Genomic DNA, 14479 nt, shown 5'->3' with positions numbered 1-14479 from the left:
GCGCTGGGCACTGTGGGGGAAATGATACAATTTACTATTATTACCTTAACAGCATGCCTTACCTGGAATGAATGAACAGTCTGAACAGGTTTCAACAAGTAAAATGTAAGACCTTTTAAGGCATTTTTTATACCGCTTACAGCAAGATTGTATATACATTTCACGACCATATAAGCAAGAGAAAATAAATGTTTCATCTAAATTATTTGCACGTTCCATACAAGCTCTCGCCCAGACGCACCAAGCTCCCGGTAGCCCCCGCAAAAAACAACGACTTCAAAAACATTTCAGATACTTAATATCAATTAATCTCCTAACAGCCAGGCTCAAAGATTGTATACCTGTGCAAAATAAATGTAAGACTTTTTTTAATACCTTTTAAGGCCTTAAATAGAGAATTATGCATTGAATACTTTTTATTACCCCGCAGATACCCTGCGGAAGTGATCGGTCGCTTCAAAGCATCATTAAAGAAGTGGGGCCTGGCAGACAGCGCTGCATGCGAGTGTGGAGAGACCCCGAGCAGACTGTCGAGCACATCCTTACCATCTGCCCCCTATACAGACCCCCCTCTGCCCCCTATACAGACCACCCTCTGCCCCTATACAGACCACCCTCTGCCCCCTATACAGACCCCCCTCTGCCCCCTATACAGACCACCCTCTGCCCCTATACAGACCACCCTCTGCCCCCTATACAGACCACCCTCTGCCCCCTATACAGACCAGCCTCGGAAGCCAGCCTCTTTGACGTGGGACCAGAGATAAGGGCATGGCTACAAGACCTCAGATGTTACACGAAAGAAGAAGAAGACCACGGCATGAGTTCACCTGGAAAGCCTCCTGCAGGAAGTGTGTGACTTAATTAACAATATTCCCTCATGTCAAAAGGTAACGCGTTGTCACGTTCCTAGGCCCGGCCCTGGCTGGACTGGGCAGGATGGTAACATTGGGCAGTGCCCTCCACCTAACATTGGGCAGTGCCCTCCACCCAACAGTGGCTCTCTACCTAACATTGGCTCTCTGCCTAACATTGGTCTCCTACCCTCTGGTGGCCATCCGCAGACGGTGCGGTCCAGTACACTGGACATCCTGACTACTGTTTTAACCTTAATTAATAGTGTGATCAATGTGGTGTCCTGGTGTGTGCTGTCATTGACTTTCCCTTCCCTGGTGTGATGTGGTGCACTGTTTTGGGTTGTTATGAGTTGCTTTTGTGTTTAGTTGTGTTTAGTTGTCATTGCTTATTGTCTAGGGTGTGTTGTGATTCTGTGTTGGCCAGGTGTTCTTGATTGTTAATTAGTTGGGGTATTTAGGTGTCTGTCTGTCCTCCCTTCCTGGTGGCGACATTCCTCCTGTCTCCCTCCCCGTTTCCTGTCCACGCCGTATTGTGCTGTCATCCTCTAGTAAGTGTTAGTGTTTGTTGTTTTGTTTTGAGAAGTATGTTAAGTGGTTTCCGTATGTTCTTTGTATTGCCTTGGTTCTACAGTAAACTCCCTTCTCCAAGCTTCAATCCTCGTCTCTGCCTCCTCCATTCCGTTCCCTTTCTGCAAACTGTGTTCTAACCTACCCCATCGTAACAACGCGTGATTATCATTAATTTAGACAGCTTGATTACATCAACATTATGATATACTATGATATATTATGATATACATTATGTATACTACAGTACAGTATGAACCTGTGAAACATCAGAAATCAGTAATGCTTCACTTCAGGGGCAACATAATAATCATTAACAGTAACAGGCGACGGGCTCAGGAGGTCGTCTGGTAGTCGGAAGGTTCCTGGTTCGATTCCCGCTCCCGCTTCCCGGGCAGCGTGTCGTAGTGTCCTCGAGCAAGACACGTAACCCATAATTGCTCCCGATGAGCAGGTCGGCACCTTGCGTGGTCGCCTCCGCCATCGGTGTGTGAATGTGTGAGTGAGTGAATGGATGAATGTGAGGAACAAAATTGTAAAGAGCTTTGGATAAAAGCTGTTATATATACATACACCATTTACCTAGAAACTAAAGAGGAACTATATTTTAAAGGAAATATTTTAATCAGATATATAGTTTTTTTAATTATGTTTTTCCCCCTCCTTTTTCCGTTTTTCTCCCCTCGCAATGTTAGTCGTTATGCCAATTCCCAATCCCCTTCCTGGTCGTTGCGCACTCTAGCCCCTACCTACTATCACATCAGACACATGTGTACCCAGCCCACCGCTTCTTTTCACCTGGCAGCGAGGACTCTCACTGGGAGAGTGTAACGTGTGGAAGGTCACACTACCTCCCTCCAGATCCTTCCCTCGCTGTGCAGGCGCCCCGACCGAACTGTAGGAGTCGCTGTTTACAACGATCCGGACCCACCCTCGCCGGCTTCCCACCCTCTGACACTGCCAATTGTGTCAGTATGGACGGTCGGCCAAGCCGGAGGCAACGCTGACAGCCGGATTCGATACCAGTGTCTCTTGCGTTGGTGACGAGTGCTTAGTCCGCTGCGCCACCCAGCCACCCATTTAATCAGATATTTTAAGTTAAGTTAAGTTAAATAGGTCTTTGATGTCCCCTAAACATGTATTTGAAGATAAAAAAAAAAAAAAAAAAAACAGATTATGCATTCTGAAAAGATTTGCAGACTCAACTTGAAAACGAGAACAAAGATAGAGCTATCAGTGTTAACTAGACTTCCTGAGGAATCAGTAGGTGTCGTTTTATGCTAGCGCCTTTAAAATCACCATTTGCGTCAAATGAAGTAAATATATTACCCATGAATCCTAGCACGTCTCACCTGTCTCAGGTACTCGGAGGTGTCTGGTGTTGCTTTCCCTGCCGTACAAGCTGCTGCCGAAGGGACGCACTTTGAACTCGTACTGGTAGCCCCTCTTCAGGGGTCCCACCAGGGTCTGGAAGTTGGGCAGCGTCACCCTCTTAGCGGCCCAGTCAGAGCCGTCAGGCCGCAGGGCGCGGTAGAGCACCTCGAAGCCCTCCAGGTAATGTGGCTGATCTGGGAGGGACTGGAGCTGGGAGAGGCAGAGTACAAAACACACGTAAGTATAATATATATATTTATTTTGTATCCACTTTTTCTCCTCCTATTTTTTTTGTATTTTCCTCCCATCCCAATTTAGTCGTTATGCCAATTCCCCCCCTCCCCTTCCTGGTCGTTGCGCGCATTCCCCCCCTACTTGCCGGTCTAGGGAGCCCTGAAGTCTATCACATGCTTCCTCCGAGACATAGGAGACAGCCAGCAGCCTCTTTTCACCTGGCAGCGAGGACTCTCATTGGGTGAAGTGTAACGTGTGGGAGGTCACACTACCTTCACCCAGATCCCTTCCTCGCTGTGCAGGCGCCCTGACCGACCTGTAGGAGTCGCTGTTTACAACGACCAGAATACCACCCCACCGGCTTCCCACCCGCTGATTCTGCCAATTGTGTCAGTATGACGACCGGCCAAGCCGGAGGCACCGCTGACAGCCGGATTCGATACCAGTGTCTCTGTGGTGGTAGACAGATACTTAGTCCGCTGCGCTACCCGGCCGCCCTACTTAAGCATATTTTCTAAAAAGTACTTTGTATACTTTTCTTTGTATTTCAAGTATAATAGAATTATGTTAAGTTGTACTTTGTGTGTTAAAGGTTGTACTTAAGATACTTAAATATAAGTACTTAAATATATTGAAATGATACTTTTGATAATTAGAAAGGGGGGTGCACATGTAGAAACTGTTGTAATTCCTACACCGTGCACCTGATGAATCTTGAATCGAAATACCCTCAAAGCTGAAAAAGTCTGCACTTAGAGGCACATCTTTATTGTTTCATTTCAAATCCATTGTGGTGGCATACAGAGCCAAAATGATGATAATTGTGTTGATGTCCAATTATTTATGGACCCGACTATGGAGCAGCTTCAGACTTTATACCTGACGACATCACAAATCTTTGTTTTAGCATTCTAGTTTCTAGATGTAGGCAGAGTTGTTCATGTTCGTTAATAATTGTGTTATTGGAACATAGTAATAATATGTTATGAATTATTAAATTGGGTGCAGTTACCCTTTATGACTGAAATTATACTTTGAAAAGGGGTTTGAATGTATGCATACCAGGTCCCTTACCTTCCACTGTACCAGACACATGTTAGAGGCGGCGGCCAAGATGGTGACGTTGTCCAGAGCAACCCGCAGGGCTGAGAGCTCTCTGTGGAGATCCTTCTGCTGGCTGTTCACTGCCTCTGGAACACACAGACTAGTTCAACTAGTTTATAATACACAGACACTAGTTCAACTAGATCACAATACTTTAAAAAAAATATATATATTTATTACATGGTGTTTTCACATTCGCCGAAATGCTTGCTTGTGATTGGTCAATAGCGCTCGTCAGAGGTCCGTTATTACTCGATAATAACTCTGCCGAACAATAATGACCGCTGTGCGCAGCTGTTCGCAATCAAGCCCACTGACACACTGCATCAGTGCAGCCAATCAGACACACCTGCCGGCTGCACTGACAGCGGAGTGTGTGTGACGATGACAGCGGGAGCGACAGAACAGAACTGCGTCTGCATTTGATCTCGTCTTGTTGATATAAAATGAATTAGGTATACTGTAAGTTAGCCATGTAATAAGCGGGATCATGTATAGCTATACTCGATCATTGTCGCAAAATAATTTACCTTCACGGACGTTTAAAACACCTCGGCGAGGCGCCTCGGTATTTTAAACTCCGTGTCGGTCAATTATTTTGCGACAATGACCTCGTAGCTATACATTATCCCTTACTTATTATCGATATTATTTTTATTATCAACTATTACCGATTATCGTGATAATGATCGTTATAGTTTTATCGCCCAGCCCTAGTTGATGATGATGATGATGATGATAATGATTATTGTTATTACAGTCTGGCCAGTGTATTTGGGGGACGTTGTCTTACCTTGGACCAGTAGTTGTGCGCTGGCAGTGATCACCCCCACATCATTAACAGCAGTGCAGGTGTACCTCCCTGCATCCTGCACGGTCACATAGTGGATCTGGAGACTCTGGTCTGGCTGCACCAGATACCTACACACAGTGACACACACACACACACACACACACATTGTTTTTGTTGATTGATTGATTGATTGATTGATTGATTGATTGATTGATTGATTGATTGATTGATTGATTGATTGGATGGATTCATTAATCAAGATTCAAGATTCAAGATTCAAGATTCAAGAGTTTTAATTGTCACGGCATACAGGTATACAATGAAATGCGGCTGGTCTTGCCCGCGACGATGTGCAATACAGTGGTACAACATATAATAGAATCCAATAAAATACAGTGGTACAACATATTAATAGAATCCAATAAAACAGTGCAATAAACAGGTACATGGTGTGCCATCTCGGTATCTGTACATTAGTATTTACAGAGCATATAGGACATGCTAGTTAGCTTTAGTAGTGCAATACACTGTTCCTGATGTTATACTATTTTAAGTGGCCTTTCCTCTGGCCATAAGTGTGCGTGTGTGCGGCATGAGTGTTAAAGTGGCTGCTAGTGTGTGAGCGTGCTCAGCGTGCGTGTCGTGTATGTACTTGTGTGTGGATAGTTCAGTTTCTGTGTCTCTCGATGTTCATTGTTCAAGGCTCTGATGGCCTGGGGGAAGAAGCTTAGCCTAAGCCTCTCCGTCTTAGTCTCTAGAATTCGCAGGCGTCTGCCTGACCTCAGCAGCTGGAACAGGCTGTTATTGGGGTGGTGGGGGTCTTTCATTATCCTGCAGGCTCTGGATTTGCACCTCTTGTTGTATAGAGCCTGCAGGGGAGGTAGCGCAATACCCGTGGTACGCTCGGCTGAGCGCACCACACTCTGTAGGGCCTTCTTGTCCTGTGCCGTGCTGTTCCCATACCAGGCAGTGATGTTTCCGGTCAAGATGCTCTCTACAGCTCCTGAGTAGAAGGACTGAAGTATCTTCCCCGATACTCTGAACTTCCTTAACTGTCTCAGGTGGTAGAGGCGCTGCTTCGCTTTCTTTACTACTGTGCCTATGTGTGTTGACCATGTCAGGTCCTCTGAGATGTGGACCCCCAGGTACTTGAAGCTGCTCACCCTGTCCACGGTAGCCCCGTTAATCTACAGTACATTTACATGTTAGACGTTTAGCAGAGGCTCGTATGCAGAGTGAGTAGAAGGTCAACAGTAGAGCATTTCCATTTTCAACGATGTCACTCGAAGGATACAATTCACTTTTAAATGCTGTTTTTTTTTTTAACCATCTTCTTGGCCTGCTTGCCAGCTAGAGCAAGCTAGAGCATCACACACGAATAATGAGGAAAAGCAGTTGGAGCGCGCGAGACAGTGACTCGTCAGGTTTTATTAATATTAAATTAATATTAAAATATTAAAAACAGAACAAAAAAAATCGATTTCTTGATTCATAACAATTTGATCATGGTCAATGCGAATGGTCGATTTGAATGTCAAGGACTTTTTAAGCACCTTGTAAACAAATGGGCTGTTTTCAAGGAAATCCAGGGCTTGACTTTTTTTTTCTTCCCAAATCAAGCACCTCAAGCACTTCAAGGACCTTGTGCAAACCCTGCTCCATGCTCTCTGCTCCAGTATGACTGATCTAACGTACCTTCCGTTGGGCAGAGCTCCATGCTCTCTGCTCCAGTAGCCTATGCCTGATCTAACGTACCTTCCGCTGGGCAGCGCCCCCTGCTCTCTGCTCCAGTATGACTGATCTAACGTACCTTCCGTTGGGCAGAGCTCCATGCTCTCTGCTCCAGTAGCCTATGCCTGATCTAACGTACCTTCCGTTGGGCAGAGCTCCCTGCTCTCTGCTCCAGTCCACAGCAGGCAGTGGGTCTCCTTTAGCCTGGCAGTAGAACTGGGCTGATTCTCCTACTCTCACAGACACGTCCTCTGGCTTCTGCACCAACACTGGCTTCGCTGGAGGTGGAGAGAGAGAGAGAGAGGAGAGATTCAGTTATTGTACTAATCCTATACGTTCAGTGGTTTGTGGCAACATGTCTGGAGTTGTTTGGAGTGGTCTATGGTTGCTTGTTGTGGTACTTTGTGGTACCTTTACGTTGTTTATGGTGTTCTGGCACACAACCGGCTGCAAAATAATGATTGACATAGTGATCCACCAATCCTTGTTGGAGTCTCTACTTTCTCTGACAGGTGACACCCTGTGACATCCCTCTGAAGAAAGTGTTCTACCCAACAACAAGGAAGTGTTCTACCCAACAACAAGGAAGTGTTCTACCCAACAACAAGGAAGTGTTCTACCCAACAACAAGGAAGTGTTCTACCCAACAACAAGGTAGTGTTCTACCCAACAACAAGGAAGTGTTCTACCCAACAACAAGGTAGTGTTCTACCCAACAACAAGGTAGTGTTCTCTACCCAACAACAAGGTAGTGTTCTACCCAACAACAAGGTAGTGTTCTACCCAACAACAAGGTAGTGTTCTACCCAACAACAAGGAAGTGTTCTACCCAACAACAAGGAAGTGTTCTACCCAACAACAAGGTAGTGTTCTACCCAACAACAAGGAAGTGTTCTACCCAACAACAAGGTAGTGTTCTACCCAACAACAAGGAAGTGTTCTACCCAACAACAAGGTAGTGTTCTACCCAACAACAAGGAAGTGTTCTACCCAACAACAAGGTAGTGTTCTACCCAACAACAAGGAAGTGTTCTACCCAACAACAAGGTAGTGTTCTACCCAACAACAAGGAAGTGTTCTACCCAACAACAAGGAAGTGTTCTACCCAACAACAAGGACGTGTTCTACCCAACAACAAGGTAGTGTTCTACCCAACAACAAGGAAGGGAGAGCGGCTTGTATGTAACTTTACACCAGGGACACGCCGGACGGCAAAGCACGGTCCCCAAGAGTTTCCGTTCGGCAGCCATGTTAACCCACTGTACCATTCAGACCGGCCGTGGTCTGCGGAACCGAGCTCACAATCTTCAGCAATAGTTTTGGCGTCTGGTCTATTTTCGCAATTCTCTTATTGTTATTTAATTCCATGTGGTAATTCTCTTAGTGTCATGTCTCTGTGCAGATAATAGCAGAGTTCATCTTGAGAGTTGGTCATAACAACAGTAACTAAGAGAGGTAGAAATATTTGCAAATGGTCACAGGCAGCAGCACCTGTGAATACATGTCACTATTCATCCATTCATGCAGACACGATCGCAGTATATAAAAGACCATCTCTTAACCTATAGATACCATTTTTATGTAGAACAATTTTTATTTTTTTTTGTGGTCAACTGTGGCTGTACTGGGCAACTTAGTGGTCAACTGTGGCTGTACTGGGCAACTCCCAGGTGTGAATGTGTGGAACTGTGTGTAGCAGGGCGTTGCTGAAACAGAGCATCCATAATCAGCTAACCTACCCTGGTAAATAAAGGTTAAAAACAGAACCTACCCTGGTAAATAAAGGTTAAAAACAGAACCTACCCTGGTAAATAAAGGTTAAAAACAGAACCTACCCTGGTAAATAAAGGTTAAAAACAGAACCTACCCTGGTAAATAAAGGTTAGAAACAGAACCTACCCTGGTAAATAAAGGTTGTAAACAGAACCTACCCTGGTAAATAAAGGTTGTAAACAGAACCTACCGTGGTAAATAAAGGTTAAAAGCAGAACCTACCCTAGTAAATAAAGGTTATAAACAGAACCTACCCTGGTAAATAAAGGTTAAAAACAGAACCTCCCTGGTAAATAAAGGTTAGAAACAGAACCTACCCTGGTAAATAAAGGTTATAAAAAGACCCTACCCTGGTAAATAAAGGTTAGAAACAGAACCTCCCTGGTAAATAAAGGTTATAACAGATTGTCTCACCCAGCACAGACAGCCGGGCAGCCCTGCTCTCCCTCACCGCCACAGTGTTGGAGGCCACACACACATAGACACCAGAGTCGTTCTTCTCTGCTGGAGCTATGATCAGCTTCCCATTCAGCTCCTATAGAGGACACAAGGCCACTACAGTTACAGTACATCACAGATAACATTATAACATTATGATCAGTGACAGGTCTTACAGTGTAGTATTGACCAGTGTAGTATTGATCAGTGCAGTGTTGATCAGTGTAGTGTTGATCAGTGTAGTGTTGATCAGTGTGGTAGTGTTTATCAGTGTAGTGTTTATCAGTGTAGTGTTGATCAGTGTAGTGTTGATCAGTGTAGTGTTGATCAGTGTGGTAGTGTTTATCAGTGTAGTGTTGATCAGTGTAGTATTGATCAGTGTAGTATTGATCAGTGCAGTATTGATCAGTGTAGTATTGATCAGTGTAGTGTTGATCAGTGTAGTGTTGATCAGTGTAGTGTTGATCAGTGCGGTAGTGTTTATCAGTGTAGTGTTGATCAGTGTAGTGTTGATCAGTGTAGTATTGATCAGTGTAGTATTGATCAGTGTAGTATTGATCAGTGCAGTATTGATCAGTGTAGTGTTGATCAGTGTAGTGTTGATCAGTGTAGTATTGATCAGTGTAGTATTGATCTGTGCAGTGTTGATCAGTGTAGTGTTGATCAGTGTAGTGTTGATCAGTGTAGTATTGATCAGTGTAGTAGTGTTTATCAGTGTAGTGTTGATCAGTGTAGTATTTATCAGTGTAGTATTGATCAGTGTAGTATTGATCAGTGTAGTATTGATCAGTGTAGTAGTGTTGATCAGTGTAGTATTTATCAGTGTAGTATTGATCAGTGTAGTATTGATCAGTGCAGTATTGATCAGTGTAGTGTTGATCAGTGTAGTATTGATCAGTGCAGAATTGATCAGTGCAGTGTTGATCAGTGTAGTATTGATCGGTGTCAGGTCTTACAGCGTGTGTGTACTGGGCAGCTTAGTGGTTGATTGATTGATTGAACATTTTATTAACAGATTGCAGAATGGGTACAATACAGTACGGCGCAATACACACAATTGTTAAGGGGATGCAGACCAGAGAAAGACTTTCGTCTTGTTTACAACAGGGTCCCCCATTTTCAATTCATAATGACACATATGACATACATGACATACAGATAGACAGTACTGCTACATCTATACATTTATGACATACCAGATTTGCAAATACAGTACTGTTTGTGATACAAAAAGAGTCCAGAAAAGAGAGTATATACATTTGACGTAAAAACTGTACATTGGAGGAGGTTGGGTAGGTGGGGGGGGACTGTACATTGGAGGTGGTTGGGTGGGGGGGGGGGGGGGGGGGGGGGGGGGGCGTTGGGTAGGAGGGGTGGGTGGGCGACACTGTACAAGCAAAACTGTACATTGGAATATTGACAAGACCATACTTGGTCCTTTACTGTACATTGGTCTATGTAGTATTGATCAGTGTAGTATTGATCAGTGCAGTATTGATCGGTGTAGTGTTGATCAGTGTAGTATTGATCGGTAACAGGTCTTACAGTGCAGTATTGATCAGTGCAGTGTTGATCAGTGTAGTATTGATCGGTGTCAGGTCTTACAGTGTAGTGTTGATTGGTGCTGTTGATGGGGAGGCCATCCTTCCTCCAGGTGACATTGGGGTCTGGATGTCCCACAGGAGGCCCACAGGTCAACACAGCGACCTCCCCCACCGCCACCTCCACGTCACAGGGCTGGACCAGGAAGTCCTCCTGCAACACTGGAACAAACACAACACAGGCTGGTCTCACTCACACCAACCCTGCTAGTATATCTTCTAGGGCTGTACCGAATGCTTCGAAGCTTCGATCATAATGTTGACGTTCGAATTCTAAATCAACATTCGAATTTTTTATTTTTAATAAATTCTTTTATTTTTTTAAATCTTTTTTTGTATGTGTCTATTCAATCTGTTTAAACCAATGGGGGTTTTCTTCACAGTTGCAGATAAAGATTAGGCTACACTAATATTATAGTATTATGCTATAAGACGTGTTGGATTATTTATGTTGACGAAACTGATGAGTTATATTCATTAAAGAAAGTTGATTTAAAGGGGAACTATTTTACTATTTCTTTCACTATTTGGGCACTTTTACACAATTCCTGTGAGTCTATGGAACACCTCTGTAATTTTTTTTTTTTTTATTCATTGTTTTGTATTTCTAATTAAGTCCTCAAAAACAGCATTTTTCTACCTCAAGATCTCGAGCCGTTTTGAGCCTGGGCTCCAACCACTGTGTGCAGCTCATCATGTACCTCGCCATTATCATGCAGCGGTGTCTCTCTGACATCACAAATCATCACATTTTCAGATGACTCAGTTCAGTGAGGGTGAATATTGTGAGAGGAGAATTGGAAGAATGTGCCAATATGAGAATTAGAGACATAGATCATATTAATATAAGTTCACATAGCTAGGAAACAATGCTAAACACTCAAAAAGGCCATTTATAAGATAGTTCCCCTTTAATAAAAGAAAAATACTAATTTAATCAGATTAATCCCTTTATTCAAATTGAGGATTTAGTTTATAGACATTGGAAGCTTCGTTCGTCTTTCACTACCACACAGCGGAAAATGGTTAACCCTTTCACAACCACACTACAGACGGTACGTACCTCGGTTTTGAAGTCAAGGTTCGGTACGGGTTTTCGGTACAGTGGGAGAAAGTTTGGCTTTCCATGTTCCACTCAGGGATGATGTAGTATGTAGTAACTAATTGTACTTGTAGGGCTGTCAATGAATATTCTATATTGAAATTAATAATTGAATAATAAAAAATAAAAAAAATATTATTATATTATATTGTGAAAAAAACAGCCCCCGGTGGGCGGTCGTTAGTGGTTAACATACCGTTGTATTTGTTCGGTACACTACACCAGGCACGTGCACACATAGAGGCCAAGGGGTGCTTGAGCACCTGCCTTTTTGAGCCTCTTCAAAAAAGTGCCCTTTTTCAAAAAAAAAAAAAAAAAAAAAAAAATTACCGTTACGCATATAGACTGCCCTTCCAACTGAAAAATGTCAGGATAGAATCAAAATATTAGGTAAAGAGAGAGAGATGCCCCATATTCCATTGCAGTTTGCACGGCCTCCTCAGCGTGCCTCTCCGCGGACCTATATATTTTATGCATAGCGTGGGTGGTGATGATTTGGTAAAGCTGCATTCTCCCACTATGCTCCCTTTTTATGGAATACGCTGCAAGTGAAACTTTGTCTACAGGCACTTCCTACTGTGAATGCTTTTAAAGGTATGCTACGATTAGCCCTTTATGAAACATGTAACTGTTTTACCTGATGCTATTGTTGATGTGATTATGCTCCTTGCCACTGCACAAATGACCCTCTGTATTTATATTTGAATTGTATGTTTTTTGTTTAATGCCCTGTTTTATGTTGAAACTTGTTGTATGCTGTGTTGGTCAGGACTCCCTGGAAGAAGAGATCTTGTATCTCAATGGGACATTCCTGGATAAATAAAGGATAAATAAAAATAAAATAAAAATGATGATGATGATAGAAACCACTGTGGCCCATACAGTTGAATGCTGGTATTACACTCACTGAGGGACACGAAGAAGTCAAGTCCGATGGGATTTTGGAATCTCAAATACAAATCGGGATTAGAATAAAAAATGCATTTATATTAAACAATACAGAATATACAGCACTTCTTGGGGTCTGTAGGGTACGCACTTATTCCCTCCCCCCTGAACATTTATGGAGATGTATGGGCCTTTTAAGTCAGTGATAAAAGTGTCTTTCAAGGATAAGTGAGCTCCTGCACTGATTATTATAGTTCAATATTCAATATTTGATCACCAAAACCCCCCTAAAAGTATAAAAAGGGGGCCCCCCCGCCCGAAAAGGGCCCTTAAAAATCGCGCTATGCGCGCTCGGTTAGTATATACACACAGGTATAGTGCCCTTTTCAGCCTTTGAGCACCTGCCCCTCTAAAGTCCTGTGCACGTCCCTGGACTACACAGCCGTTCGGTACGGTACTGTACACACTGAAACGGTTCGGTTCGGTACGGATATGTGTACCTTTACACCCCTAAGGGGAATAGATTGTTACCATCCCAGAGTCTTGCTCCTAAAGCATTTTTTATTATTATTATTATTATTATTATTATTATTATTATTATTATTATTATTATTATTATTATTATTATTATTATTATTATTATTATTATTATTATTGTATAAATAATAATAATATTGTATAAAGTGATTAATCTGATTAAATTAGTATATATTTTTTATTAAATCAACTTTCCAGACCCAGCCCAGGGAGAAGCCCCAGCCCAACTAAATCAATTAAATCAACTTTCTTTAATGAATATAACTCATCAGTTTTAATACTATAATATTAGTGTAATCTTTATCTGCAACTGTGGAAAAAAAAAACCATTGGTTTATACAGAATTAATAGAAAAAAATATATATAAAAAATGTAAATACATTTTTTTATTAAAAATAAAAATGTTGATTTAGAATTAGAATGCCAACGTAACGAAGGTGTGTGTGTGTGTGCGTCTTACCTGCGATATACAACGACGCATTGCGGCTGGTTGCCTTGCCTGCACTGTTCCTGGCCACACACGCGTAGACGCCTTCGTGCGACTGGCCCCGCCTCCCCCCTGCCACGCTCAGGAAGAAGAGACTCCCCTCGGACAGAACCAGGGGCTGTGATGACTGGCTCTTGTCCTTGTCCGTCCCCAGGGGCTGGCCGTTGCGTAGCCACTCGATGGTGGGCTCGGGGCTGCCCTCCGCCCGGCAGGAGAGCGTGGCAGGGTTGCCCACCCGCACCACCAGGTCAGCGGGTTGGTGGACGATGCGCGGTGGTGACTCCTCCTCCCCCTGGAGCCGGGACCCTATAGGGAGGGAACAGCGGTACAAAGATCAACAAAAAAGTCATGTCTATGATAAGGCTGTTTCCCCGAAGCCTGTTTTTGGGATTCGAACTTCGTCAGGGTTTTTCGAACGGATTTTTTTTTTTTTTTTTTTATCTTTTTTATATATCCTCAAACTAAATACTCAATTTGAATAAAGTGATTAATCTGATTAAATTAGTCTTTTCTTTTATTAAATCAACTTTCCAGCCCCAGACCCAGCCCAGGGAGAAGCCCCAGCCCAACTAAATCAATTAAATCAACTTTCTAATGAATATAACTCATCAGTTTCTTTTAATACTATAATATTAGTGGAGCTTAATCTTTATCTGCAACTGTGAAGAAAAACCCCATTGGTGTAAACAGAATGAATTTTTTTACAAAAGATTATTCGAATGTTGATTTAGAATTCGAATGCCAACGCAACGAACGAAGGTTCGAAGGTTAGAACGTTTGGGCTCAGCCCTAGTCTATGATTGGTGTAACTGAAGCTTTGATCGGGATTCATCGGTTCAGTTATTATTATTATTTCTTTTAAGGAACACGCCAACATTATGGGACATTTTGCTTCCTTACCGTCTTCTCCAGAGTCAGACAAGAAGATAGATACCAATTTCCTCTCTGTACGTTCAGTAGAAAGCTATCCGCCTGCAAGCTAGCCTAGTTTAG

The 14479-nt window shown here is 43.0% G+C and overlaps 1 protein-coding gene across 1 annotated transcript in view; it reads right to left on the bottom strand.

Annotated features, from left to right (window-relative positions):
* robo4 (roundabout, axon guidance receptor, homolog 4) overlaps window positions 1-14479 on the bottom strand; it is a gene marked incomplete at its 5' end in the record, with an annotated part of 69749 nt that overhangs the window by 30724 nt on the left and 24546 nt on the right. Inside the window, 8 exons of the mRNA XM_084339242.1 lie at window positions 1-10; window positions 2777-3008; window positions 4107-4222; window positions 4930-5057; window positions 6800-6938; window positions 8848-8968; window positions 10477-10634; window positions 13460-13792. The exon at window positions 1-10 is cut by the window's left edge and continues 112 nt beyond it. Coding sequence (XP_084195368.1) covers window positions 1-10; window positions 2777-3008; window positions 4107-4222; window positions 4930-5057; window positions 6800-6938; window positions 8848-8968; window positions 10477-10634; window positions 13460-13792 — 1237 coding nt within the window. The remainder of the gene's footprint in view (window positions 11-2776; window positions 3009-4106; window positions 4223-4929; window positions 5058-6799; window positions 6939-8847; window positions 8969-10476; window positions 10635-13459; window positions 13793-14479) is intronic.

Source organism: Notolepis coatsorum (assembly GCF_963971535.1).
Source record: "Notolepis coatsorum genome assembly, contig: SCAFFOLD_308, whole genome shotgun sequence".
In the NCBI taxonomy this organism is placed as follows: Eukaryota; Metazoa; Chordata; class Actinopteri; order Aulopiformes; family Paralepididae; genus Notolepis; species Notolepis coatsorum.
This window is presented reverse-complemented; position numbering and strand designations above follow the sequence as displayed.